The sequence below is a fragment of the Cinclus cinclus genome, chromosome 7 (genome assembly GCF_963662255.1).
Source record: "Cinclus cinclus chromosome 7, bCinCin1.1, whole genome shotgun sequence".
Classification (NCBI taxonomy): Eukaryota; Metazoa; Chordata; class Aves; order Passeriformes; family Cinclidae; genus Cinclus; species Cinclus cinclus.
Window position 1 is genome coordinate 13,995,056 of NC_085052.1, and position 27,949 is coordinate 14,023,004.

The 27,949-nt window shown below is 49.5% G+C and overlaps 1 protein-coding gene across 1 annotated transcript in view; it reads right to left on the minus strand.

Annotated features, from left to right (window-relative positions):
• The window catches only part of HPSE2 (heparanase 2 (inactive)), a 106,733-nt gene that overhangs the window by 8,849 nt on the left and 69,935 nt on the right, over window positions 1–27,949 (minus strand). Inside the window, exons 4-9 of the mRNA XM_062496986.1 lie at window positions 26,679–26,852; window positions 25,949–26,120; window positions 15,077–15,124; window positions 6,988–7,081; window positions 4,320–4,426; window positions 3,401–3,515 (exon numbers count right to left, since the gene is read on the minus strand). Coding sequence (XP_062352970.1) covers window positions 3,401–3,515; window positions 4,320–4,426; window positions 6,988–7,081; window positions 15,077–15,124; window positions 25,949–26,120; window positions 26,679–26,852 — 710 coding nt within the window. The remainder of the gene's footprint in view (window positions 1–3,400; window positions 3,516–4,319; window positions 4,427–6,987; window positions 7,082–15,076; window positions 15,125–25,948; window positions 26,121–26,678; window positions 26,853–27,949) is intronic.

Sequence of the window (27,949 nt, forward strand, 5' to 3'; positions counted from 1 at the left end):
GGGACCTGGGGTAGATCCTTCAGCTGGGACCTTCAGCTGCAATTAGCAGCGCCTCCTGCCAAAGCCAGCTCAGCTAATGAGAGCACCGGGGAGCGTGTACGTGCAGCAGGCGGGACCATGGCCGGGACACCCGCTCCTGGCACCTCACCAGAGGACCCCTTGCCTCCTTGGGCCCTGAAACTGGGGGGGCCAACCCATGCCCTAATGCGGAGGTTCCCGGGACAGGTCAGACAGGCCCAGTATGAGCCCAGGGTCCTCCCGCCTCCAGGACAGACAGTAATGTTCTTTTCCATTGAGTTCTCCTCAGTGTCTTTGGGCAAAGCCAAGGAGGTGAAAAATCACCCACAGCATCCAAGTATCTGATCACAGCACCATTGGGCACAGACCTTCGCGCTGCTGTGATGCTTTCTCAAGGACACCATCAATTCACAGGCAATATCATATTGTCTTCTACCACCACAGCTGAGCAGGCAGCCCCTGCTGTCGATTCACCCTTGATCCCTCCAGGACTTTCTCATCTTGCATGTGAAGCTTACATGCAGAAAAGAACTTTGTGTGTCTACCAAACTCAGTATCTCGCCACCCATACTCATTAGAGGAAGGTCCATGAGGAGCCACAGAAAATGGAAGTCTGGTTTTCAGCTTTGGCTTTTCCACGGGGTTTGTATTCCTCAAGCCTAGAAATATGCCCAAGTTTTTTCTCTGCATAGATATAACCTCACAGCATTGCACATTAAAGGAGCAGAGATCAATACCAGGGATGGATAAAAAAGAGGTGAGTACCACATGGAAGAGCACTGAAAAACGTCTTTAGCATTCTGTAAGAATCTGAAGAGAAACTTCACGCCTGCCTGGGATGAAATAAATGTATTGCTTCCCTCTGGACTGTTTCAGAGAGATATTAAGGAAAGAGAGATAGAGTATGTATGTTGCATACCTGAAATGATCCTAGAGGTACTAAATGCTGGATCAGCATTTCAAAGGCACTGCCCTGTGAAGAGCAAATACTGGTCCTGCTCCTGCCCTCCTCCTCGCCACTCCTTACTCCCACACATGTACAGGTTTAAGTGCAAGCAGGCAGACTGATGTACCTGCAAAAGGCTTTATTTGGAGGGCTTCTCTGACTATTATACAGCTGACTGCCCCAATCACTCAGGAAGAAAAAGAGCTCCAACCATACATGAAAATGTTGTCTCAAAAATAACAAGGCAGTAAAACACTTGAGCTCAGAGGGAGAGTGGAACAGGCAATTCTGGCAACCAGGATGGGCACTCAAGCTGACCTTCCACGGGTGAAGGACCTGGAGGGGCACACAACGACCATGTCTCTTGAAAGATGTCCCAAAAGACACAAGATGCTGCTTAGCTCATGAGTCAGCTCTGTGTGGGAAGCCCAGCAGAGATGTGAGCATCTTTCTAATTTCACTGTGAAGCTTCAGTGCCCGTGGGCCACATTGCTGCCACCTGAGACCATCCTCTTATTGGAGAAGCGGGCATCAGCAGCGGCAGGGGAGGAGAAGGAGGTGCAAAGACTGCTATGGGGAGCCCAGACCTGGATTCCAGCTCCCTGAGGAGCTTCCAGCTGGAGCTGTGATTGATGCCGTGCTGGTGCAGCCCTTCTCTGAGCAGGCAGCTGAGAGCTGCCTCACGCCCAGCCGGCGTGCGGAAACCTCTTTGTCATGGCAGCTAAGGAGCAGATTGTATTTCACAGCGCCGCGGCCCCGCGCAGGTACAGCCAGCGGCTTTTATCTTCCTGATAGCTCCCACGGGAAAAGAGCAGCTGCTCTCCCGCGGAGCAGGTCACGGCCCGGTCTTGCTGGGCTTTACGGTGTTTGCAGCTTTTAAACCCTTTGTCGGTTTTCACCCAGGCTCTTTTATAGCACAGGAGTGGAGTGAAAGGGGTTGTGGAAGCACCGGGTAGAGTTTGTGCAGGAGAACAGTGGTGGGATGTGAGATCAGTGCTGAAGCACATGGGAAAGTGAGGAAACAATCAAGACAGCGATTGGCACCTCACTTACTGAGAGACTTATATTTAAAACAACACCAAAATCCAAGTTAAATACTTCCATTGTGTTTAACAGCCTGGGGTTTATTCATCTAACTTCTCCCCTGTCTTTAATCCCGTTGTGAACTGCACTCCTTCTCCAGCTGCTTTAGGGCTGCTGCCCGGCTATGCCAGGAGAGCTGGCCATGGGCCACACTCTGACCCGCTGTGCCAGGAGAGCTGGCCACAGCCATCTGCTACCCTTGTGCACCCAGCAGGCCGGAGCTGGTCTGCACCCATCCAGCCGGGGGCCCTGAATCCCTGGGAAAGGGGGTGATGTGGCTTAGTCAGGGAAATTGGCTCTTCGGGAGAAATCCATCAAGTACTAGCCGCGAGCTCAGGTTCATTTCAAGCAAAGCTCAAAGCCCCCCAGGCTTCCCCCAGCCTGGGCCCCCAGAGCTGGCAGGTATGCTTGCTGGAAGGCTTCACAGGGGAGCAGACCAAGGTGCCCCAGGAGATACCCAGAGCAGCACAGGATGCGGATCATGCTCTCCTGCTCACTGGTTTGCTCTTTGGAGCCAGCCTGATGCTCAGGCATGCTGTTGCAGGGATGCTGTTTTCATTGCCTCAGTAGGCAGAGCTGACTGAGATGCAGCTCCCTCAGACTTTGCTCCCCTGCAGCCACTCCTGAGATCCCAGCACAGCATCAAGGGCAGGCTTGCAGTGTCAGGGTTCTGCACATCTCCAACAGGGATAGCCAATCTGCTGGGCAGTGTCTGCTGGGTCATGGACCAATAAATCTCTTCTAGGAGAGATGTAGAGCATCCAGCTGCTCTGCCAGGCTCTCTGCTTCCAAGGCAGTATATTTACTAACCTCCAGAGGAAACAGAAACCTGCTACTTTTAACAGGATTTTTCATATGGTTTCCTTATCAGCGCCATGTGTTCTGGGAGTTCCCCTCTGCCCAGGTGTTTCTGAAGAGTGAGGGATGTTGTGGGGCACTGATAAAATCCACTGATCACTGTGAAGCTTTCACCTTGGTTTCTAGAAATCTGAAGTCAGGTGCTGAAGGTCCAGCCTGGCTTCCCTTGGGCCAGCTCAAAACGAGTGATCCAGCTGCCCACCCATCCATCCCTCCAACTCACCAGCGTGCCCTGGTACCCCTCAGTGGTACCAGCCTCCCTCCTGTGCTACCAGCCCTGGGGCATTAGATGAAATTTCAGCTACAGAGGTATTGCTCTCCCATCTGACTCCAACATGTTGCATTTGACATGAACTAACATCTTCTATTAACACTGTAAGGAACAGATCTGGAAAATTCATTTTCCACCAGAGTTCAGAGAGGCCACAAGGAGAAAATCCCCCCAAGTGTGCAAGGAGAAGCCAGCACCAGCATGATAACCCTGGGAAGACCTACCGGCAAGGGGTTGAAGTTCTGGTCCACCAAGTGGTTGTGGCCGTGGTCAAGGAAGGAATGCCGCACCACCACGTCGATGCCCTGGCTGGCCAGCAAGCCCAGTGTGTTCAGCCACCTGGGAACAGAGGGAACAGAGCCAGGGCACCACGGGGGGCACCATGGCGGGAACACTATGGGGGGACTGCCTGATTCAGTGGCACAGCTGCTCTCATGCATCTGACCTGATCCCTGCTCCAGCGCGTGAGCTGAAGCCTCCAGACGGTTTTATGAGCTGGGCATTAACTGGCTCCCACTATCTCTGCCCCAGCAAGTCTGTATGTCTCTTCCCCTGCCCCAGCTGTGCCCAACTTCCCCATCCAAAACCCGTGCCTGAGCCCCTATGTGCACCCCAATATCTCAGCCCTCTGCCCAGAGCCTGGGGTGCTCCCCCAGCCTACCAGCACTCTGCACCCTCTGTGTGAGGAGGGTGGACCAGACCTTTGCCTGTCTTCTCACACTCCCCGGGCAAGATCTTCAACTCTCACAACCTGCCACAGCCCTGATAGCTCGGACATGTCCCTGTGCTTCCCTGCAAAGCCTAGATAATCTTCCTCCATCTTTCGTGATCACAGCCAGCTCTGAAGGTCTGAACTGGGGCTTTGCGGCAGGATGTCCAGGCCACAGGGCTGTGCCAGTGTACAAGCCCCAGGAGCCAGGAATGGTTGTAGCTTCAAAGGAGAAAGAAATGGAAAGCAGAGCTGAGGAGGAGTTATAGGTATGAAATGGAGAAATTAACAACACTTAGGCTACCAGGGGGTATTGAGGGGGTGTCTGGGCATGGAGCTTGCCCTTTTCCAGCTGCAGTGCCCTTGCAGCGCCTCAGCCTGCAGAGCCCATGGGGGTGCCAGTGCCCTGGTGCTGGCAAGCCAGTGTCACTCACAGGAACCCAGCTGCATAGGAATCAGAGAGGTTGTTCATGCCTCCCGCTGAGGTCATGCCAACACCTTCCAGCCAGATCTTCTTCCCTGGTGTGTACGTGTTCACTACCTGTGTGAGAGACAAAAGCAACCAAAATTACTCTGGTGAACCTGTGATTTAAAGCCAAGGCATACATCTCCTATTTCATGGGAAGACTCATGGAGACCTTCGGTGATGGTGCTGCTGGATGTCAGTGCCTGCCTGGCCATGGCATGCCACTCTGTGTCTTTACCTTGGCTGGATGGTGGAGACTATTCCTCACTCTCCTGCTACTGCTACACATCCACTCACATTTTCTGGAGCTTCCCCCAAATGTACTGTCATGTTCTCAGTCCCAGATCCTGCTTTTCCACTGTGGTGTCCCCATGCACTCTGTCCCTCAGACTGCCCTCTCATGTCACCTTGGCTCTCCATGTCCCCAAGGTAGCTGCCAGCCATGGGGAGCTCCCAAGCTCCAATGGCTCTGCAGTGTGGGAGCACTGGGCCACATACTGGAGCCACATGGATTAAAAGTGGGTGGGCACTCAAGGAGAAAGCAGTGGGATTCCTCCAGTTACAGACAGCCAGTCCCACAGCTGAGCAGGGGCTGCTTTGACCTCTGAGGGGTCCTTGGCGCAGGTGGGACATGCAGCTCTGAGCATGCTGTCCCCCCCTTATCAGTGCAGACTGGCAGTGCAGACACCTGTGAGATGCTGGATGGGACAGGAGGGCTCAGATGGTCAGAGCTGCCCTCTCCCAGCCTGAGCAACCTTTGGCACCACACCCTGTCCCCTCTCCTGTAATCCCACTTCTCCCGGCTGGGTGACAAGCTCCCAAGACCAGATGTCTGCAAATCCAGCAGCCCCAGGAACACTCTGCACAGCCTGATGGATCCTGCCCCATTAGTGAGGAGCGCTGGAATGTGCTGGATGGACTGGGATCCCTCAAAGATGTTAAATACGCCAACTCTGGGCTGCCTCCCACTCACAGCCTGTGAAAGTCGACAACCCTGACTGAAGCCCCAGAGGTGCTGGCATCCTGCCTGTAATTATCTAAGCCCGCCACCTTCCCCAGTCGGAGAGGAAGCAATAAAACAGGGAAGTGGACAAGTCCAGCTGCTCTAATCAGCCCCGGCAGGATGCACAGACTCAGAGCCAAGCTGGAGGCTATTAGCACCCAGTGCTGTGCTTTTGCTCAGCCACACTGGCATTCCCAGGAGAGCCTTCCCCAGCCCTGCTCTGTGCAGACCAAATTCTGGCCCATGGGTGTGAGAGTTCCCCTGAACTGCACCAAGGGCACCTCCTTGCTGCTTCTGGTCTGGCAATGGATGGAGCTCCACACCACACCCAGCAGGTTCCAACCCACAGCAGTGGTGGGACACGTCACCACTTTTGCCAGGGCATTATACCCATGGGGACTGGGTCAGCTGGTGTCTGTTGCTTGCCCCACAGTGATTCCACTGGCCACTGTGCCATGCTTCCCCCACAGCATGAGTATAAACCACATACATGGATGACTCCCAGCTTGTGCCAGAGGGCTCAGCAAGCAGCTTCTCTCCTCCAGCTTTGCTGAACTGACCCTCTCATCCCTTTCCCAGGGCCTCTTTGAGTTGTTTACTCATTCTATAATTTCTCCCTGCAGGAATTACAAGGGAGACATTGTGGTGAGTGGTAAGATTTGAAAACCTAGACAAGACAGATGGATGGACATCTCCTCTAGTCCCTAAGGACTTTTTCACTCACTAGGTGTTCCTTACTTCTTCCAGGACTGACAGCTGAGTGTGTCAGTCTCAGCCCTGGCCCCTCTATCAGCCAAAGCAGGAGGACCCTGCAAAGCCCCTGTCAGGTATCCCATTGTTAGAGATGTGAGCTGGGTCCCCCAGGCAGAGAGGAAAGGAGCACTCATGAGCCAGGCAGAGCCTGGACTGACACCACACTCACACCACTGACAGAGCCATGGACTCTGACACCACAAAACACCAACAGCTGGGTTTTTTGACACAGTCAAAACATGATCATCAGGGAAAAAGGACACTAGTTCATAGTGGTCACAATTCTCCACCAGTGAGAATCACTCTGTGAATGCAACTGTCACTACTTTGCAAGCAACATTTCAAGGCACTGTGAGTATGTGGGGCAAGATGTGGCAGTAGGAGCCCTCTCCTGAGCAGACATGTCACCAGCTGTGCTCAGGAAGGTTTGGAACCACTGGCTGCTTGCTCCTCTCCATGTTCTGGGGAGGAAGTTTAGTTTCACTCTCATTACATGCTGCTCCCTTCAAGAACAGATGGGAGCCTCAAGCCAGTCAGCTGCCTTAGCAGGGATTTGCATGGTGTTTGCTCCTGCCCTGTGCATCCAGCCTGTGTCCCAGCACACCTGCACAGCCCATGCTCTGCTGCAGCCTGTGGCCACTTCCCTCAAAGCCCACAGCACATCCCACCCTGGGGCCAGGCTTTGTGCTGCCTGGTATTTCACTCCAAGCCCTGAATGAGGACTGGCTGCATTTTCACTGGAAGCACTGGGAGCAGTCAGTCTCCCTCCCTACCCCACACCAGCTCCCCTGGGAGTGTGTCGATGCTGAGCCCTGGCCATGAGCCAGGCACTGCAGGCATGGTGTTCCCTTGCCCCTGCAGACCCTTTGCACTCCCTCACCTTCTGGATTTTCCTGATCTGGTCTGACAGTGTGTCTAACAGGCGTGTTTTCAGGAAGTCTGTCACTTTGGCCACTCGACCATCAATGTAGTAACTGGAAGGAAAATAAGAAGACAACGTCAGACATCTGGAAGTATCTCTGCCCCTGAACCACATCCTTCTGTTCTGCTTCTGTCTTACACCAAGAAGCTTCCTTTGCTCTGGGGGAGTCCCTGCTTGCACCCTGTCCTATCCTGGCCCTCTGGCCATGCCTGTTTGGCAGATGCTTCAGTCTCCAAAACAGGATGTAAGGTGGACACACCTTGAACACTGAGCATCCTGCACTTCAGGAACCATGGGAAGTTTTTCAGTTTCTTTTGCTGGTAAAACTCTGGGGCAGTATTCTAAAGGCTGGGAGCAAAATGCCATCTGCAAAAGCTTTGCAGCACTCTTGCACAACCTATTACGTTCCTTGCTTGCTCTTCCAGAAAAATCCACAGCTGAATCCCCCTGCCAAGAGATATCGTGGTTGTTACCAGCAGAGGAAATCCTGCTCTCACAGAAATACCTTCTCGCCTATGAATGCTGGGGATGTTGGCCTATGAATGCCAGGGAGTGCTTCCTGTACAGGAGGCTGATTCCTGCTCTCCGTGTGCTTGATTTTACGAAGTACAGCTACAGTGCTGCCCATAAGAGTGTGACTCATCTGTCTCTAAGTGTGAGAGGAAGGCTCTGCAGTGTCTCACTGCTGTCTCCTGGCTCTAGGACATAAGGTGAAGCATTCTGTCCTGTCTGCACATATCCTGTGTCTAGAAGCCATCTCAACCTGCTCCTCCTGAGGAAGAGTCTTGGGCTGTCACCTCTCTTCCATGCAAAGAAAAATGGCAGCCCTTCTTCCAGAGAATCCTGCCAGTCTTGCAGGCAACAGGATGCCTGCTGCAGCATGCACTGGCATACCACTGGGCTGGCCCCTTTTCTGATAAATAAGTTTTTCAAGAGAAACTTTATGAAACTTCTCCCAGATCTGCATTGTGCATCAGCCACTCACCACAGCAAGCCCCAGAGTATGTCAGAACCATGTTTGGGGGGATGGAGGTTCCCAGGAACAGCAGCAGCTCTCGCTGGGGCTGGTAAGGCTTAGTCATTGTCCCCCATCCCTTACTGGATCTACATCCACTCAGATTTCACCAGAGTTACACAGAGCCCTCTCCCTCCCTGCAGACCCCGGTGCAGCCACGGGTGCTGGGATGCATAACAGGCTAAAGACCTGGGCTCTGAGGAAGGGTGGATTCACCTTTCCAGGACTGCTTTCTCCATGACATGCATCTCATCTGCACCAGTGAGCAGCTGTAGCAGTTGTAGTGGCTGTTTCACTTGGGTGCTGGAATGCAGGAGCATCCCCAAAGGATGCTGTGGGCTAACTCAGCCTCAGACAGAGCACCTGGCACATGTGCAACATGTACAAGTGCTTGGAAAGGATTTTTGTGTCTCACTGCTCCAAGCCCCTAAGTGTCCCAGAGCAGAATTCTGTTACAGGCTCAACTTTCAGATGCATTCAGTGAGAGGAACCTCCTCTGTCAGCCTTCCCCCAGGCATGCAGTCCCAGCTCTCTCCCCAGCAAAGCAGGGGAACATGCCAGGCACACCCCATTGTGTGACTGGGTAAGGAGGCAAGAGGTATTTCTGTATATCCATGGTGACTGGAAGGTGCTAAGGGCAGAGATAATCTCCAGGGAGAACTGAGGAGGTGTTCAAAATCATTCCAATCACTGACAGACTATTGAACCACTGGCTGCTGGGAGGAGAGCAGATCTGTGAGCAGCAAGCAGTGGTGGGGTTCACACAGATTACTTTTTAAGACATAAATACAAAGCAGAGTTCTCTGGGGATGGCAGATGTTTGGATTTTAGCACCACACTTGAAAACTGAACAGAAACAACTTTTTCAGACTGCTGTGGACTAAAACCCCTGTCACCTGGGCTGAAAACTGGCTGAAAGACATAAAAAAAGGTTGCATTCACAGGGAAAAGATGGAGCTAGATAGACCTCAGTCTGCATATGTCCCCTCCAATGCATCAGGCCTTCTGCAGGGTTTAGCTCCTTGGCCAATATGGTCCCAGAGCCCGGGATAAAACCCTTGGAGAGCAAAGACAAGCTTGCACTTCCTCATCACCTCTTTCAAGCACAAGGTGTGCTCTGACACACAGCTCCACTGCCAAGGAGAGCAGAGCAGCAGCAGACCCAGAAGAGGCTCTGCACCCCCCCACCCCCCAAATCACATGGGGGCAGCCTGGGGAGGTGCTGTTGTGCTCAGCACAGCCCAGACCCTACAGGGAATACAAATACCATGGAATATGTGCCATGGTCACCTTTTTTTTTTTTTTTTTTTTTTTTTTTGACACCTTCATAACAGCTCAAAGAAGCAGAGCCTGGTAGAGGCATGAAGGGCAGAAATAAAGTGTCAGTATTCCTGCTCCAATATGAAGAATTCCTGGTAGCATATTTCCTGGCTGCATGAAGAAGGGAACACTTCAGCTTTGGGTGTGCAAAATGAGCATGAAGACAATTACAAACTTTGGTAAAATGGGCAAGGATCTCCTGCAAATCTGCCTAGGAAGTCCCAGTCGCAAAAAGGTAGTTTCATCCTCCTCAGTCTAGGAAAAAGGGAAAATGGCAGCAGTTGCACAAGGCTTGTGAGGAACAGAGGAACTGAGGTCTGTGCTGATACCTGGCTACTCAGGAATGGGTTTCCAGCTGTAGGCTTTATCTCATTGAGTTAAAGGCACTTCCTTTTGGCAACTTTGGCTGTCAGTATAGGCAGTATAGAAATCCACAAAATGCAAACAACTATCAAGCCTTTAAAGCAGCAGAAGAGCTCATTAGGCGTGGATTATTCCTTGGAGTAAAGGCTGCAGCTTTGCTGATGTTTACAATGACTCAGTGCACTTGACTTAAAAAAAAAAAAACAAAACAACAAAACAACAACCTAAAACAGTCACAACTCTTCAACCTCCAAAAAAGCCAGCAGCAGCTGCAGAGATATCCAGCACTGACAAATACCTCCCCAGGCAGCCGAGCTGAGCCAGCCCTGGGGTCCATGGCACTCACATCCTCCTCTCCTAAATCTGCAAGGAGATGAATGGACAGACTCTCCCCAGCATAGGCAGGGGTTTCTGTCAGCCATTACTCTGCAGAGGCAGAGCACATGCAGCTATTGGACAAGTTGTGTGTCTGCAACACAGGCTGACAGTTCTTTCAGTGGGCTCTGGGTATGGTGCAGCAACAGAGTTGGCCCCTGAAGCCTAGAAGACATCAGGAGAGAGTAGATATGGCCAATTATATACAGAGCTGGGCCTTTGTGTCCCCCAGTTTGACACCACTATCTCTATGAACAGGCAGCCTGTAAGAGCATGAGAAGAGCCAGCCAAGAAAAAGAGGGATCTAGCAACTAAATCCCAGATGAGACATACTTCTTGAAGGAAAGGCCACACACATCTACTTCTGGGTGCCCTATTATACTTTGGATGCCTATTATACAAAGCTGAGACAAATTCTCCCCCTCTACTTACATTACCCCATTTCTAAAAACATCATTTGACTATGCTATAGAAACCCAGATGAGATCAGCACACTTTGCAAAGGGAGGTGTGACTGGGCTGCTCTGGAGGTGACCAAATCAGAGCATGGTGCAGGGGAAGGACTCAGCCAAGGGCTGGGCAAGAATTTATGCCAGTGTTAGGAAATGAACCACCCCAATTCCTGGCCTCCATCCTTAGGTGGAACTGTAGCATGGGACAAAGATGAGCTGAGAACAGTAGTAAGGAAGGGCTGAACACAGCTTCCAGTCAGAAATGCCCTTGTTCTTGAGCAGGCTGCAAGGACACAGCTCAAGGGCACTGTACACAGCTCCCCACTGGCTTCCAGAGAAGGACAGTGCCAGGCACCAGAGCACTTGGGCAGTTTGGGTGCTGGCTATATGTCTCTGTCCTCTACCTCCAGGTCTTGTGTTGCATTTAAAATGGTTTTCGGGCAAGATTCATGATTCACTGCACGTGACCATAAGCATTGTACCATGTTTAATGAAGGCAGTGCACTGACTCCTGGGCATCTGGTTTCATTTACATCCTCCTTCATTTTAAAGAGAAACCTTTGCCCCTATTATCTGACCTCTTCTTCTGTTGCAATTAATTACATTAAAGCCCACTTCCCAAAGCTCAGGAATTTCCGGATCTACTTTGTTGCCTGCTGCTACAGGGAGAGTCTGCTTGGAATTAGGGCACTCGCCTGCCAGGGATGCTGAACAGGGCAGATCCTCACAGTCAGCATGACACCCTGCTGCCACTGCAGCTGTGAAACTCAGACACCTCTGCTGGCAGGTGGCCCTGCTCCATGAGCATCTTCCCAAGGAGAGGGTGTCTGCATTGCAGGACATGGGGCAGCCACACTGCTCCATGGAGAAGAGAGGCAGGATGTGACCTGCTCCTTCCAAACACCTGCAGGCACAGATGAGAGGTGCTGCCCACCTCCAGTCAACTAATAGATGCATTGATGAAGAGTGACTGGGGGCTGTTCTTTGGCCCTAAAGGCACAACTCACACCCATGCCTTTCTCTACCCCCAGAGTAGATAGAGTTGCCTGTCCCACCACCGGGAGCCATCCCTGGCCTGTGCCATCTCCCCAGCCTTGCCCTGGCATTGCCTGGAAATGTGCTGGTGGCCAAGCCCATGGTGCTGCCAGGAACTGTTCCCTCCATCAGACAGTGAAGATGATTGCAAGCCAGTGGGCAAATAAACCTGACCAGGTTTATTTACAGGTGCAAATGGGTCAGAGACTCCTTCCTGCAGCCCCTTCCTCCAGGCACAGCCTGTGAAGATACTGCACTCTGAGCACTCGCAGCAGGCTGATGTGAGCCCACATATACATCTTTGGTATATACACTGGTGGGTGTACCCATGCTGGGCAACTCTCTCCTGGCACCTTTGGGAAATGTGTCCTGTGCTACTGCCCCTGAGCATCTATCCCTATGCAACATGACTAGGCCAGAAGAGATGTCACCCAAACCAAGCCAGGCAAAAGCATTTTAAGCTGCATCTCACACATGTCTGTGTGCCTGGCACCTCTTATTTACCACACAGGACAAGTGATTTTCTATCTGGGAAGAGAAAGTGGCATTCTCCAAGAAGCCACAAAGACACACATCCATTGGTTTTGAAGATGCAGACATTTACTTTCCCCATAAGTAATAAGGATTTGTGTTTCAGAGGCAGCATTGCATGATGAATTACCCATTAAACATGGCAAACTTGGAGCTGTGTGGAAGACTTTGAATGAAAAACCAGTTGTGCAGACTGAGTGTGCCCGGGGGTGGCACTGGGCACAGTTGCAGGTTTAAGCAGGCAATGAATCTTCCCCATGTGTGAGGACACCAGCACAGAGCAAAGAGATGGCTGTGGGGAGGATTCCAAGCAGTGGAAACGCACATCCAAAGGCTGATGGGGTCTGTGTTTACTCATAACAAACATAGCAATCTAAATCACCACAGAAATGCCAAAGCTCGGAGCCACTGTGACACCCTCCTTTGGAGGAGATTCCCTGAACACTTTGAAGCCATTCACACATCCCTCTCCAGCAACACTTTACTTCTGAAGAGGGAGACACACATGCTGAGTTATGTTCTGTATGTAAGTGAAACCATACTCGAGTGAGTGAGGCTCACTGGTGAGCTGCTTATTTCTACCCAGTGTCACTTTTCTATCAATTATATTTCAGACATATTCTGTTTTCACACAGAGAATAGGGCTCCTTGCAACATATTCCCTTCTCAATTCCCTTTCTGGATTGAGCACAGACTTTTCAAAGCAATAACAGATTTGACAAATTTATAACCAATATCCCAGGAGAACGTTAGGGTTTGGAACTGAAATGCTCATACTTGAAATTAGACAGCAGTTTAGTTTCCTGCTAATAATTTTCTTCTTGGATACAAAGGAACTTGTTTTGTTTTGTTTTGCTGTTTGGAGCAGAGGGATGAGACACTGTTTTGACATTTATTCATAAACAGTACAGAAGCCCAGCTCAGAGCTGTGGCCATTGCCAGTCCTCACAATCACATACGAGTGCTATCTCCAGAGCTACAAACCTTGGCTGGGAGCAAAGCAGGAACACTGCAGTGGAAGTGGGTCAGCAGGCAGCAGCTCAGCTCTGCTGACCCTTGTGGGGAGCTGCACCAGCCCTCCCAGCCACAAACTGCTGCTTCAGCACCAGACCTGACAAGCACTTCAGACTGATCCTGTAAGAAAAGGTTTCAAAGCAGCCATGCAGGCAGATTCCCTGCACACCAGATGAAACTCCACATCTGAAGCCTGGAAGATTGTTCTTCAACTCATCCAAGGGCTTGGCCCAGCCATCAAGCCTTGTTGCAGAAAGCAAATTCCTGGACTAAGTAAATGCGATCAGCACATCGTGTAATCATGAAAAGCAAATTCCCAGATGAGACATAGATCATCATTGCACAGCATGAGACTGTAAGTAACACAAATCCTGCTCCAATTGCTCTGCTACCCCACTGCCCCCCCTGCAGCAAGCTGCTGCTGCCTGGCAGGGAAACCCAAGGAGCTAAGCACCCAGGCAAGCACAGAGACAAACCAAGCTCCAGGAATGGGACTTACAGGTTGCTGGTCATGTCTGGTGCTATAAACTCCTCTTAGATGCCAACAGTTGCTTCTGCAGAAGCCTCCAAGGTTAACCCACTGACACAGAAACCACAGATGCACTTGCAAGAAAACCTCATACGTTAAACCCCGCTGAGCTCTACTTAAGAGCAGGTCTCCAAAGGGCCTTTACAAGTGATGGATTTACAAGCCCCATTACTGCTCTTCAGCAAAGCAGCCCGAGCACCTCATGAAGGGTCATTGTGAAGAATCAGCTTGGGAACAAGACCTGTGGGCAGCACACTCCACCACACCCTGGACCTGAGACCCTGGCTCCCATGATCAGGCCAGTGTCCTGCACGGGAAGTATAACCCAGCATGACAGCAAATCCGCTTTATCTGAGAGCAGAATGGTCTCACCATAGTTTTTTTCCCCTTCATTGAATACTTATCTCTGAAATGTGTCCTTTCTGTGGCAGGAGAGAGTCCTGCCTGCCCCACAAACCCTCTTGCTATCAGTTTTGATGGTCACTGCTGTGCTTGTGCAGTACGTCACCTTTGCACTGGCTTTTGCACTCCCACTGCAGAACCATAGCCTGCTGCAGAGCCTACTCTGGCCACAGCATGCAAACTGGGGCAGGTGGAAATAAGAGGAAGAAAAAATGTTTTTGGATTTTCCCTCAAATAAGAAAACCTCCCCCTCCACATGGTGCTTGTTACACTCAGTGCTACAGCTCAGAGCTTCCTTTGGTCATCTGAAATGAAGCATTTGTAGGACCAGGAGGCAAAACAGGTAATGGCATCTCTCTCAGCCTCAGCTGGGCCAGGATCTTGGATGTTCATCCCATTTTAACTGATATCTGCTCTGGGCTCCACCTGCATGTAGGACACAGTGGTGTGTCTGTGGACAGCCTTACAAAGCAGAGTGGGGACTGGGGCATTATGTGTTTACCATTGGACTGAGAAGCCTCTCCCTTGTCTGGATGAACCAGTTTAGATTCAGGCCAGTGGGCATGAGGAGACAGTGATTGGGGTGAAAGGAAAAGGGCTTTCAGATAGTCCCTTACATCTGTCACAGGTGGCTTTTTCCTCCTTGTTATCCCTACCCAGGCCACCCCTGGAGCTGCCTGTCCTCCCAGCTGCCTCTGGAGACTCAGCAGTCCAGTTCAGGTCTCTGTTTTCAGCAATCTGGCTTGCCAGGCATGCAGGCAGTGTTTTTTTTTTTTTTTATCCTGTGTCTCAGCTACAGAGGTAAAGCTTATTACATCCACTCCTGTAATTGTTTAAGAGGCTCGACAAAGAAGGGCAGAGCTTCCTTCACCTGTTTAAAATCAGCAGGACAGAGGAGGTGGCTGTAGCACATCTTCCCCTTTGACACCCAGAGAGCACATCAGCTCTGTTCCCAGCATGTATGATCACTGAACTGAGAGCTGGAAAACAGAAGGAATGGTGAATACCTACTGTTGCCAGGTAACAGCATCCACCGTGCCGCCGGCCACTTTCATGAACCTAGGGGAAACAGAGGAAGAAACCAGATAAGCTCAGTGTTGCCACAGGGGAAATCCTAAGACAACCAATACTCATCCTGCATCACAAGATACCAAAGGTGGCCACTGTACCCACAAATACTTTCTAATGAAGCCTTTGTGTCCTTAAATAGGAGGAATAAATTCTATTCAATCCAAATGCTTGTAGCAAGCACAGCTGAGAACAACGAAGTGAAACCCAACAGGCAGCAGAGCTCTGGGAATCATTTTAGAGAAGGTAGGGAGGGCTTTCAGAACACAACAACATTTCAGGAACAAGATCTTGATGTATGTATAAAGTTTTGTGACTTTAAAAAATCTCAATAGGAATTAAAGAATATGTTTTAAATGTCCATCTTAAAAGGAGATACTTCTTAGCCCCCAATATGTATTTAATCTGAGAAACACTTTGCCTGGATTCAAGCAAGGATTGGAAAATGGAAGAAAATGGAAATAAAACCCTGCAAAGCTATTAGATGCAAAAATGCTACCTCCTGCTCAGGAAGCTCCTGAGGAAGGGACGAAAAGCTGGACTAATACTGCTAAGTGCTTTCCTTTTTTTGAGTCTTTCTATGGCATTGGCTATTAGCAAACTGATGGGATTCTGACCTGGGTGCACTTTTGGTTTATTCCATTCCTGTGCCTAACCACAGCACTTCCATGGACAAGGTTAAAGTCAGTGATATATGAGTATCATTCTCCTGATGGCTTCTGTCCTAAGAAAACACCTCTTCCAGACAGCTCCTGTTTGAGTCAGACTTGAGGCTACACAGATCCACCTGCTCACACTGCCAGTCCCAAAACTAAAGCAATTCCTAATCCTGGGCCCCATATGCAACCACCACAGGAGGAGCTGGTAGCGGCAGGGGTCTCTCCCTGGTTCCCTAGCCCAGCAATCCAAACAGCACCTTGGAAACTGCAGCTTCCACAAGGAAGTCCAAACAGAGGAAGCCCAAGCAGTTCTTACATTCCTGTGTTTAAGGGCACAGATATGGAAATACATAAAGGCACACTCCAACTGGACAGGCACGTTGTCTGTGCAGGAGTGCAACGTGCACTGTGTGGCTGATGCATTTTGGAAGTGATAATGCACACACATGACAGGAGACATCTGCTTGAGCTCAAGAATGTGCTGAGAAAGGAAACGATGCTGTATTTTCCTGGGCTGCTTTTGATGCACAAGGAATCCAGGAACAGAGCAGCAATGTCACAGCTGTCCCAACTCCACACAGGGGTGAGAGGTGCTGGGTCCAGCGACCCCAAGGAGAGCCCCATGACTGAGGGTAGGGAAGGGGAAGGTTTGTGAGGAGAGACCATCAGACTATTTGTCATGGCAGGGACAAGCAGCAGCTTTCCGGCACATGAGCCTCTAATCAGGTCTGAAACAAGAGCACCAAGCTTCAGGCTAAATATAGCTCGGAAACGATCATTCTGACTTTAAATTAATGACCATGGTCAATTATAGACTGGGACAAAAGGGCAGCTGGACCCTGTGGAGCACAAGAGGATGCTGGCAAAGGCAGCAATAATAAATCCCTGCAGACAGAGAGGGAAGAGATACAATTAGAAATGGAAAAACAATAACATGCTGTAAACTCCTGTAGCACTGATGCATCCCCGATTCTGCTGCCCAGCACTGCTGTGAGCTGAGCTCCCAGGCTCTGTAAAAGATGAAAAAGCCTTTCTTTTACATCTCTTTTGAGGGTCAAGCCTAGAAGACTGGTGGAAATGTGATGGCTGGGGACAGGTCCTCCCCAACTGAACAGGGAAAAAATATCAGCCAGGCCAGCCCTAGTGCAGCCATAGGGAGAGGTGTGAGCTCCCCACAACTCACACTGCTCACCTGGAAAAAAGAAAATTTTGCAAATATTGCTGAGGAGGCATTGCTATTGTATAAAATTAAGTGTGTAGAAATATGCCAAAAGAGTCAAAACCCCCAGGTCCCAGGTTTTAAATTCTCTGTACAGGGGCTGCTGCATAAAATGTAATGCATGAAGTTTATAAGAGTGAACTAGTGAACTCTAAACTGAAATTATGAACACAATCTGTATTGAATTTGAAGATCAATATGTTTTAATTGGATTTGAAAATTAGCCCAACTTGTTTTCTAAGCTCAGATGCTTTACACTGTGGCTGAAAGTGAACTATTCTGGACTTTACTGAATCAGCTCTTGAGGCTCAGCTTGGCACTCTCCCCTCGCAGACCAAGGAGAGACCAAGCTTAAAGGAAGAAGCTCTCAGGTTTTCCTTGTCATTTCCATAGGGCCTATGGCCCTGTTGAAGACACACACACTCTACAGTGATCTTTGAGCAGGGGCTGAAAAGCAAAACAAAGTCTCATTATAACCTCCTGGAGCAGTAGAAACAGGACATCCATATGCCCCATCTCCCTTGTCTCTAGGAAGCTACTTGGCCTCTTGATAAAAAGATCCTGAGAAACTGTTATAGGGCACAGGCATCACTCAGGCAGCAGAGTGCAGACCAAAAACAGAGCAGAAAAGCCCTGGCTTGCTTAGTGTTTCTCTTCTGCCTCTATAATAGCAAGATAAATCAGTTAGTTCTGATAACATTAAAATCTTTGATAAAACATACACATCTAGCTCAAACTTTCTTTTCCACGTCTGTTTTTTTTTCTTAATTTTCTTCCTTTTTCCTTTGGTTGGGACTTTTGCAAGATGAAGTTCCTGGCAATTCTTCAAGTCCTTCCTTTAGAGGTGGAGTTGTTCCTGGAACACCCCAGATGTCTTGGGCAATGGTCTCTACTCTCCAGAGGGAACCTAGAGCAGCCCAGCAGCCAGCAAGTGCTGCTGCAGGAAAAAGAGATTAAATCCTAGGGGAGGTGGAGATGCAGTAATGCACAGGTATCCAAATATCCTTGTTTTAGGAATAGGGATTTAACTAATCCCTTTATTCCTATAGCATCTGTGCTGCTCCATCTACAGATTTTGAGGCCCGTGAAGATCCATAGGGTCCAAATGACCAGCGGTGACACATTTTCATTTGGGATTTCCTGGGCTGTGTGATTTCCATGTGTGGGGCACGGCACAGGCACAGTGAACCAGAGACTTCTGGGGGACTCAGATCCCTGCACATGTGCTGCACAGATGGGCTGGGCTGGCACGGGAAATCTGCCATTTTCCTGCACACCAGGGTCTCTGTGAGCACCAACTGACCCTGCAGCACATGTGCATTAAATCCCTCCCAGGAGCCGTGGCACTAGCTCAGCCCATGCTGTGCAGGCAATAGGGGAAAGTGCTGTAGCATTGCCCCGTGATTCAGGAGGGCAGCAGCCCCAGCACCTGCCCATGTAATACCCCTGACTGGATTTCCACATATCAGAAACCTGGGCACATGTTAAAATCCTCAAGAAAAGTCTTTGAAGTCTTCTGGGACAGCATTTCTAGGGGGAAAAGCAGAAGACATCAGAGACATATAGAGGAATAGGAATCTTGGGTAGGGAGTTTTTGATTCTGAGGATGAGACAAAGTCACTGAGCTTGATAAGGACATCTAAGTGACAGAGAGTAGGTTTAGATTCATTATTAGCAAGAAATTCTTCGCTGTGAGGGTGATAAGGCACAGGAGCAGGTTGACCAAAGATGTTGTGGATGCCCCATCCCTGGAAGTGTTCAAGGCTAGATTGGATGGGGTCCTGGGTAACCTGGTCTACTGAAGGGTGTCCCTGCCAGTTGCAGGGGGGTTGGAAATGGATGATCTCCAAGTTCCTTTTCAATCCAATCCAATCCAATCCAATCCAATCCAATCCAATCCAATCCAATCCAATCCAATCCAAATCTCTGATATGTCAATTTTCTTACCCTTGCAGCTGGCTCTGTGCCAGCATCCCATGCCATCATTGCTACCTGTGGGGCCCTGCATTTAGCTAGAAATGAGAAAAATTTAATTCAGTATTGCTCGGTAGCTCAAACAGTTCACAGCTCTGTCCCAGACATGGTAGTACTAGCACAAGGTGGGGCTCACCTCACAGGTCATGAATGAGCTGTGGGGGCAAGGAGCAGGAGAGCTGCAACACCTCAAGATGGTACTGACACCAATACGCTGTACTGTGACATCTTGGGTCAAATCTGACCTCTTCCAGAGCATCTCCCATAACCACATCTCCCCGGACCACAACTTCCACTTTAGTGTTGGAAGATACTGAAACACATTTCCTGTCCCGATTCAATACTTGTCAGTCATGGAGCACCTACTGCAACCTTAAGTAAATTGTTCCCATGGTTAATTAGCCTCCAAGTATGTTATTTCTCATTTGAATGTGTCTGGATTCAGCTGCCAGCCTCTGGAACTTCCTAGGCTTATTCCTTATTGTTTATAGATATTAAAGAAACGTCCACATTTGGAAATCTCTTTCCAATGCAGGTAATTGCAGATATTCATCGTCTAATTTATAAAGAAAAAACAAAAACTAAACACACACACACAAAAAACCCAAACCAAACCAAACAAAAAGAAACAAAGCAGAAAAGGAAAATAAATAAGAAACAATGCTGTAACAAGGGATGCAGAAACACAAGGAGACGAGACAAGTTGTTATTGCAGAGGCACTCAGGTGGTCTAGCACTGAATGACTCCTGAGTGCTGGACTTTACAAACATGGATTATTTCATCTGCTACTCCCTGAAGAACTACAAAGCAGAGTCCCTATCCTGCACAAGCCCCAAATGTAGGAACAAGACTGGCTTGCCTGTATTTGTGGTGGTGCCCTGGTGGATCCCTAGAGCAGGGTGGAAGATTTCTGTCCTTTGAGCCAACAGTGATGGGTAGAGAAAGCTTCATCTTGGTTGGCTGGTGAGGGTCACTAAGGCCCAGTCTTCACTTACTGACTTCTTCAGGTTCCAGCAGCACAACTCAGTATCTGCAGCAGCAGAAAGGGGTACTAGACCCCACTAATGCCGCATGCTGCAAAGACTTTATCCTGCAGTGGATATTCATGAATTTCATTCTGGGGAGCAGAGTCTGGTATGAACTAAGTATAAATCTCAATATATTGCATTCTTCATCTGCTCAGCATCACCTTTCTTCAACCAGCCTGATCTGTGGTAGGGCTGCACAAGCTTTCCAGCAAAGAAGGCTTTATGTCCTTGGGGGCAGCTTAAGGAGTTAGGAGATAGGGACTTGTCTACCTCTAGCCTCCACAACACCCTGTGACAATTACTTACACATTGCTATTGCATACCATGTGAATAACCTTCCTCCTCCTTTACAAAGCTTCCTTCCAAACTACCTTCTGAACTGTGAAGCAACCATCCCATTCACAGGCTTGTGGTCTCAGTAATGTTCCCTTCTGAGCTGTCTCTCTTTGGAACTGAAGATGCATGAGCTGTTTAATCTCTTCTCATGTGTAGAAATCACACACTGTGCATATCCTCAGCTCCTCTCTGTAACCTCCTGGTTCAATTACATCTATTCTGAGATGAAATGACTAAGATTGCAGATAGTAATCAGAATGAAGGTACAGTGTGTACTTACACAGTGCCATAATCTCATCAATGTCTTTTCTTATCCATTTTGCTCTTCCTATACAGGCTGTGATTCTGGTATTCCAGAAATCAAATTAAGTTTCAGAAGTAACAACTATATTAACTCTTTCCTCCTACAAGAGCAGTAGCTAAATCTTTTGCTTATATCTCAGCTTCTTGACCGTGTTATATAACCAACTGCAAAATGAGTCATCACATCTTTCACACCTCGTTGCAACGTATTTATGAATTGAGTCACTCATACGTTCAATGCTACCAGAGCTTGAGTTTGTGCTGTAGTGACCAGCTCCTCCCTTTGTATCATTAATTTAAAGTTCTTTGTCTTGTGGCTTAAATTTTTGCACAAATATTTGCTCTAGATCTGTTGAGTGCCCTGGTACAGTCTGTGCCGCCAGTGTTGTGGTAGCTTGTGTAATACAATACAACAAGGATATACTTTAAAAAAAAAAAAAAAAAAAAGTCAAACAGCCAAAACAGCTTCTAAAAATGCAGTGTTTACAAGTCCCTCGTGTCGAATATGGCAGAAGTCCTTGTCAGCAAGAGAACAGGAAAAATGCCTACATTCATTCCTAAAATTCATCCAGAATCCTTCCCCTTGCCAGATACCACCTACTCCAGTTACTTATTTCTCTTTCTTACTTGAATTTAAACAAGCAAACTCTGCCCATACACTGTCTTTGACTGCTATTTGGAGAAAAACTAATGCCTGAACTGACTGAGGCATGCTGACCTGCACAGACAGGCACAGCCCTCTTCATCCTCATGATGGCAAAGACATAAGGCAGGGTCAGTTTTCATCAAAACACTACCAAAACCTTTCCCATTTTTAGTACTTTGATTTTGCTTTGGTGGAACCCCAGCGTTCAACTTGTGCCATTTCATGAACTGTAAGCTAACAATATTCTCTATGAGATAAGTGTTAGAAACCTTGGCTTGGGGTTGATTTGTGGGTGAAAGGAGCAGGGCTGAGGACTGGGTCTGGTATTAACCTGACCCCTACTTGGCTGCCTACAAATAACTAAGACCCAGTTAGTTATATTATATCCCAGTCCTGGCACATCCCCATCTGGCAGGGAGGAAGGCTTCACCACCATTGACAGAAGTGCTTCTTCAGCTTGATGGGCTCCTTTCAGACCCCTGTGGAATGACACCACCAAAAGGAGACACAGAGAACTGGGTGGGTGGTTAAGTCTCCACAGGCATTACAAGCCAGGAGCAGGAGGCAGTAAAATCATAAAGGATGAGAAATTCTTGTGCCTTGCAAGGGGAAGACTGACAACTGGGAGCCTCGTCACCTACTTCTGCCAGCCAGCTGGAGGGGCTGTGGCTCTGTGACCAGAGGGTGGGTGCACAATTGTGACTGCAGTAGCAAAAAGGGACCAGAGAGGGCAGAGAAAAAGCCAAGGAGCCACAAGATCTGATGACTTTGCGATCTGTGGGATGAGAAATAGGGAAAGAGTGTAGCTCCAGACAAAAAAGATTTTCACTTCTCTGGTGACTCAGCAGTCTCAGGACCTAAACTGGCCACAGAGCACCGACAGCCAGTCTAGCATGGGCAAAAGTGCCTGCCAGCCCTTACCCTGCCAGCATTGCTGCAGCTCCTGCCATGGTGGAGGTAACACAATGAAACTTGTGAGTTTCCAGTGGCAAAAACTGGACTACACCAGCTGAGGAGCAATGGGTTGTGAGAGCACAGAGCTAAATCCACCCAGACATGCCAGCCTAAGTTTTGTACCACATGTTTCGAGCTTTAATGTGTTTTAGCATCTTGCCTTCTTGATAGCTTTTCCTCGTGTTTCTTCTCTTCCAGCACCAAATGAGCTATCCAGCCATGCATTAACCTTTGTGTCTGATTCCTGATCTGCTGTTAAAATATATGTTAATTCCTTAGAATCCCATAATTTTTTCCCCAAGCAAATTCTGAGCAGTTCTGGGATTCCTGTACCCTCAGACACAGTAGGTAGCTAACATGGTCTGCTCTGCAACAGCTCAGGCCGCATGAATGGTCTAATTAACACCTCATCAAACTCAACTGTTGGTTGTGTCTGGAGAAATTCCCTCTTGCACCTGTGCATCCACAAGACACCATTTCTAGCCTCCTGCATAGCAGGCCCAGCCACTGCAGCAGCTCTCCACTGCAGAGCCTGTCCTTACACCAACAGCAGTGGTCCAGCTCCAGGCTCCAGGACGTGCCAGCCCAGGGTGACACCAATGGCTGTGGCTGCTCTGAGCCATTGCTCCATGCAGGGTGGTGGAAGAGCTCAGGGGCAATAACTCAGCACTGAAGAGTGTGCAAAACCCAAGCTTCTGTGCTTCAGGCTCTCCTCCACTCACTGTATCCCACCTCCATCACTGGGAAGTGCATAGCTGTCACCCAGCACAGCTCAGTGTCATCTGCCTAAGGACAGCCAATGCAGTGGACAGCGTGCTCACCCTCCTATATGTTGCAAACTTTTGGTTGCCCAAACTGTCCATTATTGTAGCAGACCCCAGAGAAAGGTGGCAGCTCAGGAGGGGTTCTGTCCCACCCTGTCCTGGAGGACAGGAACAAGGATTTAGTCAGGGGAGTCCCAGAGGTGTTCAGCAGACACAAATGCCCAACTCATGTTAACACTGCCATTATTTCAGGACAAAATTTAAGCACAAAGAGTAAGTTTAGTTTGGTTGCTTGAGGTAACAGCTAAAAATATACTAAAATCTTTGGAACACAGAGCATGGAACAGGAGAATGCTATTCTACTGATTACTTCACAGTGACACTTTTCTGTGAGTGCTTTAGGACCTCAGGTACCTCCAGAGTCTTTCCTTGGAGAGCATCTAAGGCCAGCTTCTACTGCTGGAGAAGTCCCTGGGTTTCTCTGAGGTCTCCTGTCACATTTCAGCTCATTTTCATTATTTCCCCTACCAAAACTCACTTCCTCACTTTGTGTAACATGGCAATGCTTGCCTGGCAGACTAATCCACCCATCCCATCTTTGCATCAGGGGTGTCATCTCATCCCCCCAGCCTTTGTTAATTCTTGATGCATAATCTCCCACTTGATATATCTCCTCCAACATAGTTGACTTCTGCTGTTCATCACTTTGTAATTTTTTTTTTTTTAAAGAAGAGGAAAACTGCAAGTTTCACATCATCTGTACTGTGAGCTGCATGCTCTTCACTCAGGAGTCTTTAACCTACTTTGAGCACTGCATAGACCACTCATGGTGGTCTGGCAAAGCAAATGGCAGACTTGCCTTTGAGAGAACCTCCCTAAATTCCCTCTCCTCTCTCCTACTTGCTGACTGTGTGTAGCTCATTCAGGACCCTGAGAGGCATGTCCTAGCTGTGACAGCATTAGGCACATGCTGAGCCACATCTTGTGGACCAGTTCTGGATGCTGCTACAGAAGATAGAGCTCTCAGTAGCCCTAACCCACATATTGAAGAGACCTTGGGGAGCTACTGGGAATAAAGCTTACACTGTCAAAGAGCTTAGGCACTGGGGTTTATTTGTTTATCCTTTTCCAGCTCCATGTCCAAATACTGCAAATGAGCATTTAGCCCTTTGTCTTTGTGTAATCAGACTTGTCCCTCCTCTTTACGCCCTGCCTGCTAATAATGGGGTCTTTATGAGGAAAGAACAGCAGCTCTTTTCCCACAGGACCCTGCAGGCTGTAAGGCCATACAGGCACGTGCTGCTTGCTGTGAACTACAGGCACCAGGATTTGGAATGCATGACACAAGGTTTCTCCATGGGAGAGACAAAACTCTTTGAGCACCCATGGAATAGAGTAATCCTGGGAGGCAGGGATGGCAGCAGAGGAAAGAACATATAGCTTGGAGAGCAGACGTGCTCATCAGAGCTCTTCCATACCACCTGGGGGGGGTTCATGAAGAGCCCCCACTGTCCTGTCACCAGGGCTGCAGCTCTTACATTCCTTCCCTTTCATTTGAGATGGGGTGTCTGCCATTATCTCCACCAGACTGTGCACTCCAGCCTTGCTCCCAGGGTTGCCGTCAGTCAAAACACAGCCCAGTAACATTTAGCTGCTGGACCACCCTGGCCGTGCGACTTGGCTCTTCCAACCCCTCTTCCCTGGGACCCGGCTGCGGCGCACGAAGGGCAAACACAGCAGTAGGACTTCCCTTTCTCTAATAGCTTCTTGGCTCTCATCCCCATTGTTTTCCTTACTCAGCCTGCTCCTCCCGGCGCTAATAGATTTCCTGCTGATCAAGGCTACTACAACATTTTGTAACTCCCCCTGCGCCGCTCCCACGCGCGGTACCAAACGCGGGCTCTCACGGGCCCTCAGGGCAGCTCTGGTGTGGGTGCAGGGGCTGTTCCCCCACTTTCATCAGTGGGAGGGATGCTGGCGTTGCAGCTGGTTCAACCAGCTTTATGGTCTCTTTGTGCTGCTGCAGCAGAGCTGAGAATCTGGCCCTGGCTCCCTCCTCGCATCGCTGGGGACTGCATCAGTGTGCTGTTTATTGTTTCTGCCAGATCATTCCTGCAGATGTTAATGAATGCTAGACCCAGCTTTGCTCCCAGCAGAGTCCCTTCCACACCTCCCCCTGCCCAGCCTTCTGCACTGGAGTTTCTGTTTACAGTCCTGCAGGGAATTTCTCTTCTGCTGCATGGTCTTCGAGCCACACAGACCCAACTCCTGCTGCCAGCAGGCTCCCACACGTCCCTGATTCCTGTAGCTGTCCAATGTCACCTCCAGGTGTCTGCGTCCCTCTCTGTCACCATTCCTTCTCCACCTCTGGCCTTTCCAAACTAGAGACATGCCAATCCCCCTAGGAGGGAGAAGAGAGCTTGGCCAGTGAAGAAAGTTGCTACAGGTTCTTCCTCTGCACAGATGGAGAAAGCACAGAGAGAATAAATCACCAAATGGGAAGAGGAAAGCAATTTGTCCAGGAGGACTCAGAGATAATAATGTGCACATTGGTAAGTGGTGCCAGGACCCACATCCTGACCCTGCAGCCCTTAGGCTTGCAGCAGCCTGTATCCACACCTCTGCGTTGTCTTGATGTCCCAACAAGGTGGACACCTCAGTCCGCCTATAACTGGGAATGCTGGAAATACTTGGGAGGGTGTAATCAGTCCATCCCAAAATGCCACCAGGGACCCCTGCAGAACTTTATCAGTATAGATGACCATGTCCCAAAGCCTCTGGTACTGTGGTGGCTCAGCCACACAGAGCCTCACTATCATGGAGGCTGGCTGCTGGACATTGGGAAGCTAAGGAGCGAGCCTTCCTGCTGCAAAGGGCATCGGTCTCAGGAGGGGTTTCTGAGCTCTTTTCATTCAATGCAACACCACTTACCCTTCCAGGAAAGCAATGACATTCTTTCTGGGCCTTCCAATGTTTGGCCCATAGAGGTGTGCTCTGGAATAAGTGCGGATAAGCTGCAGCAGGCTTCTCAGCTGAGTGTAGTCCTTTCCAAGCTGGCTGCCATTCACTGAGCGGCCAATCAGTGTCCGATAGTTATTGGGCTCTGAGAAAATAAAAATAGACAAGCAAAACTTGTCAGCTCTGCTTCTTCCTCTGTGCTCCCAAAGAGACACACAGCTCACCCTGTCACACAGCTTGAGCTCCTCAGAGGACACAGGCAGCTCTGCAGAGCAACAGAAGGAGCCTTTGAGGAGTGGATGACAGTCACTGCCTGCTCTCCTGTACCCCTTTTGCTGTGTGCTGGGTGAAGGAGCAGTACCTTGTGTCATGCTCCTGTCCCTGTAGGGTTGCCTGCTTCCCCTGGCACTGTAGTCACCATACAAGTCCCTACAGCAGCTGGCCTGGCTCCCCTGGATGAGCTGGGTCCAGAAGCCAGGGCACAAACATTTCATGTGCTTAATACCAACTGTGAGAAATGTCCAGCTAAGAGACTCACTCGTACCAAGTCTTAGAGGTGGTGCTCCCTTACAGCAGGGACCTTTAAATCCCTCTGAAAATACACTGGCAAAGCTACCTGGGAGCTACAATATCCTCTTCCAAAACTGAGTATCTTTCTGCTACAGCAGCTCCATTCCCGCGGCTTTCCTGTTCCCACACTCACCATTTCCCAGCTCCCAGGAGATGTTGTACTTCTTGCTGGCACTGTATTTCAGCAGGCTGAGGGCATTGGAGCTGTTCCAGGAGTTGTTGGGATTTCGGCGCAAAGCATTCAGTGCAAAGATCAGGTGAAGGCCAGAGCAGTCAGCAAAGTTATAGAGTTTGTCTAGAGACCTGGCTGGGAAGAAACAAAAAACAGTTTGTAATTCAAAGGAAAGCTAGTTCCAATGGGGTTCAAATGATCCTGCTGTCCATCATACCTTGCCTTCTGTGTAGGATGAGCCAGGGTCAAATGCCATCCCCACGACATCTGTAACCACAGAAAGGCACCTGACCTTTGAAACCCAGATAGGATTCCAGGTGTGGGTTCCTCTCCTTCCAGCATGAAACTTGGATGCCCTCCACCTCTGTGTCAGAGCTGGGGCCATGTTACCAGAGACAAGTGACTTTATAACATCGCTTTTCATCTGCTCTTGGCAAGGAAAGTTTGTCCTTTCCTGTGTTTATTCTGCCTTTCCTCTCTTTCAGAGCAGATCCCCGCAGTGTCTGGGGAGTGGACGAGGATGTCACCACCCTAGAGCTGCCCCCTCTCCTGCACCCCACAACAGCCTGGTGTTTGCTCTGCAGCCCCAGTGCAGTAACCCAGAGCTAGTAATTATCACCTAGAGGCTCCATGCATTGTGCACCTGGCTGACATCTGTCCTGCACACCAAGTGTGGAGCTTTGTGTCACCCCAGAGCCTGGGGAGAGAGGGGCTTCCTGCCTAGTGACAGCCTGGCCAAACCCTCCTGCCAGCAGGCCCTCCCAAGGTGCTGGGGGCTTTCTGGGATCTGTGTCCTATCTGCTAACCCCAAAAGTGCCTGGATGGCATCTCCCTGTACTGTGGCCTCAATGAGCAGTGAGGGCACTGGCCAGCAGCAACTGGAGAGAACAATGAAAGAGCTGACCCAGTATTTAGGGAGGTGTGACATTAGCACAGGGCAGAGAGACAAAATACTTAATGCCCCCTTTTTTATGAAAACTTCCCTAAAAATCAACAGCAATCAAATTGTTGATGAAGCTAATGCCAGTGTTAGCAGGATGAAAACTCACGTGACAGCAAGAGGAGATTTGGTTAGAGAGCAATTAGATGACTGTGGTGTTTTCAATCATCCCTGCTTGTTGAACTGCATCCCAGGACACTCAGCAAGCTTCCTGAAGCAGCCTTGGAGATGCAACCACTTAACTCTGAAGAACCACCAGGGATAGGGAGGTTCCAGGGGGCCAGGGAGGGCA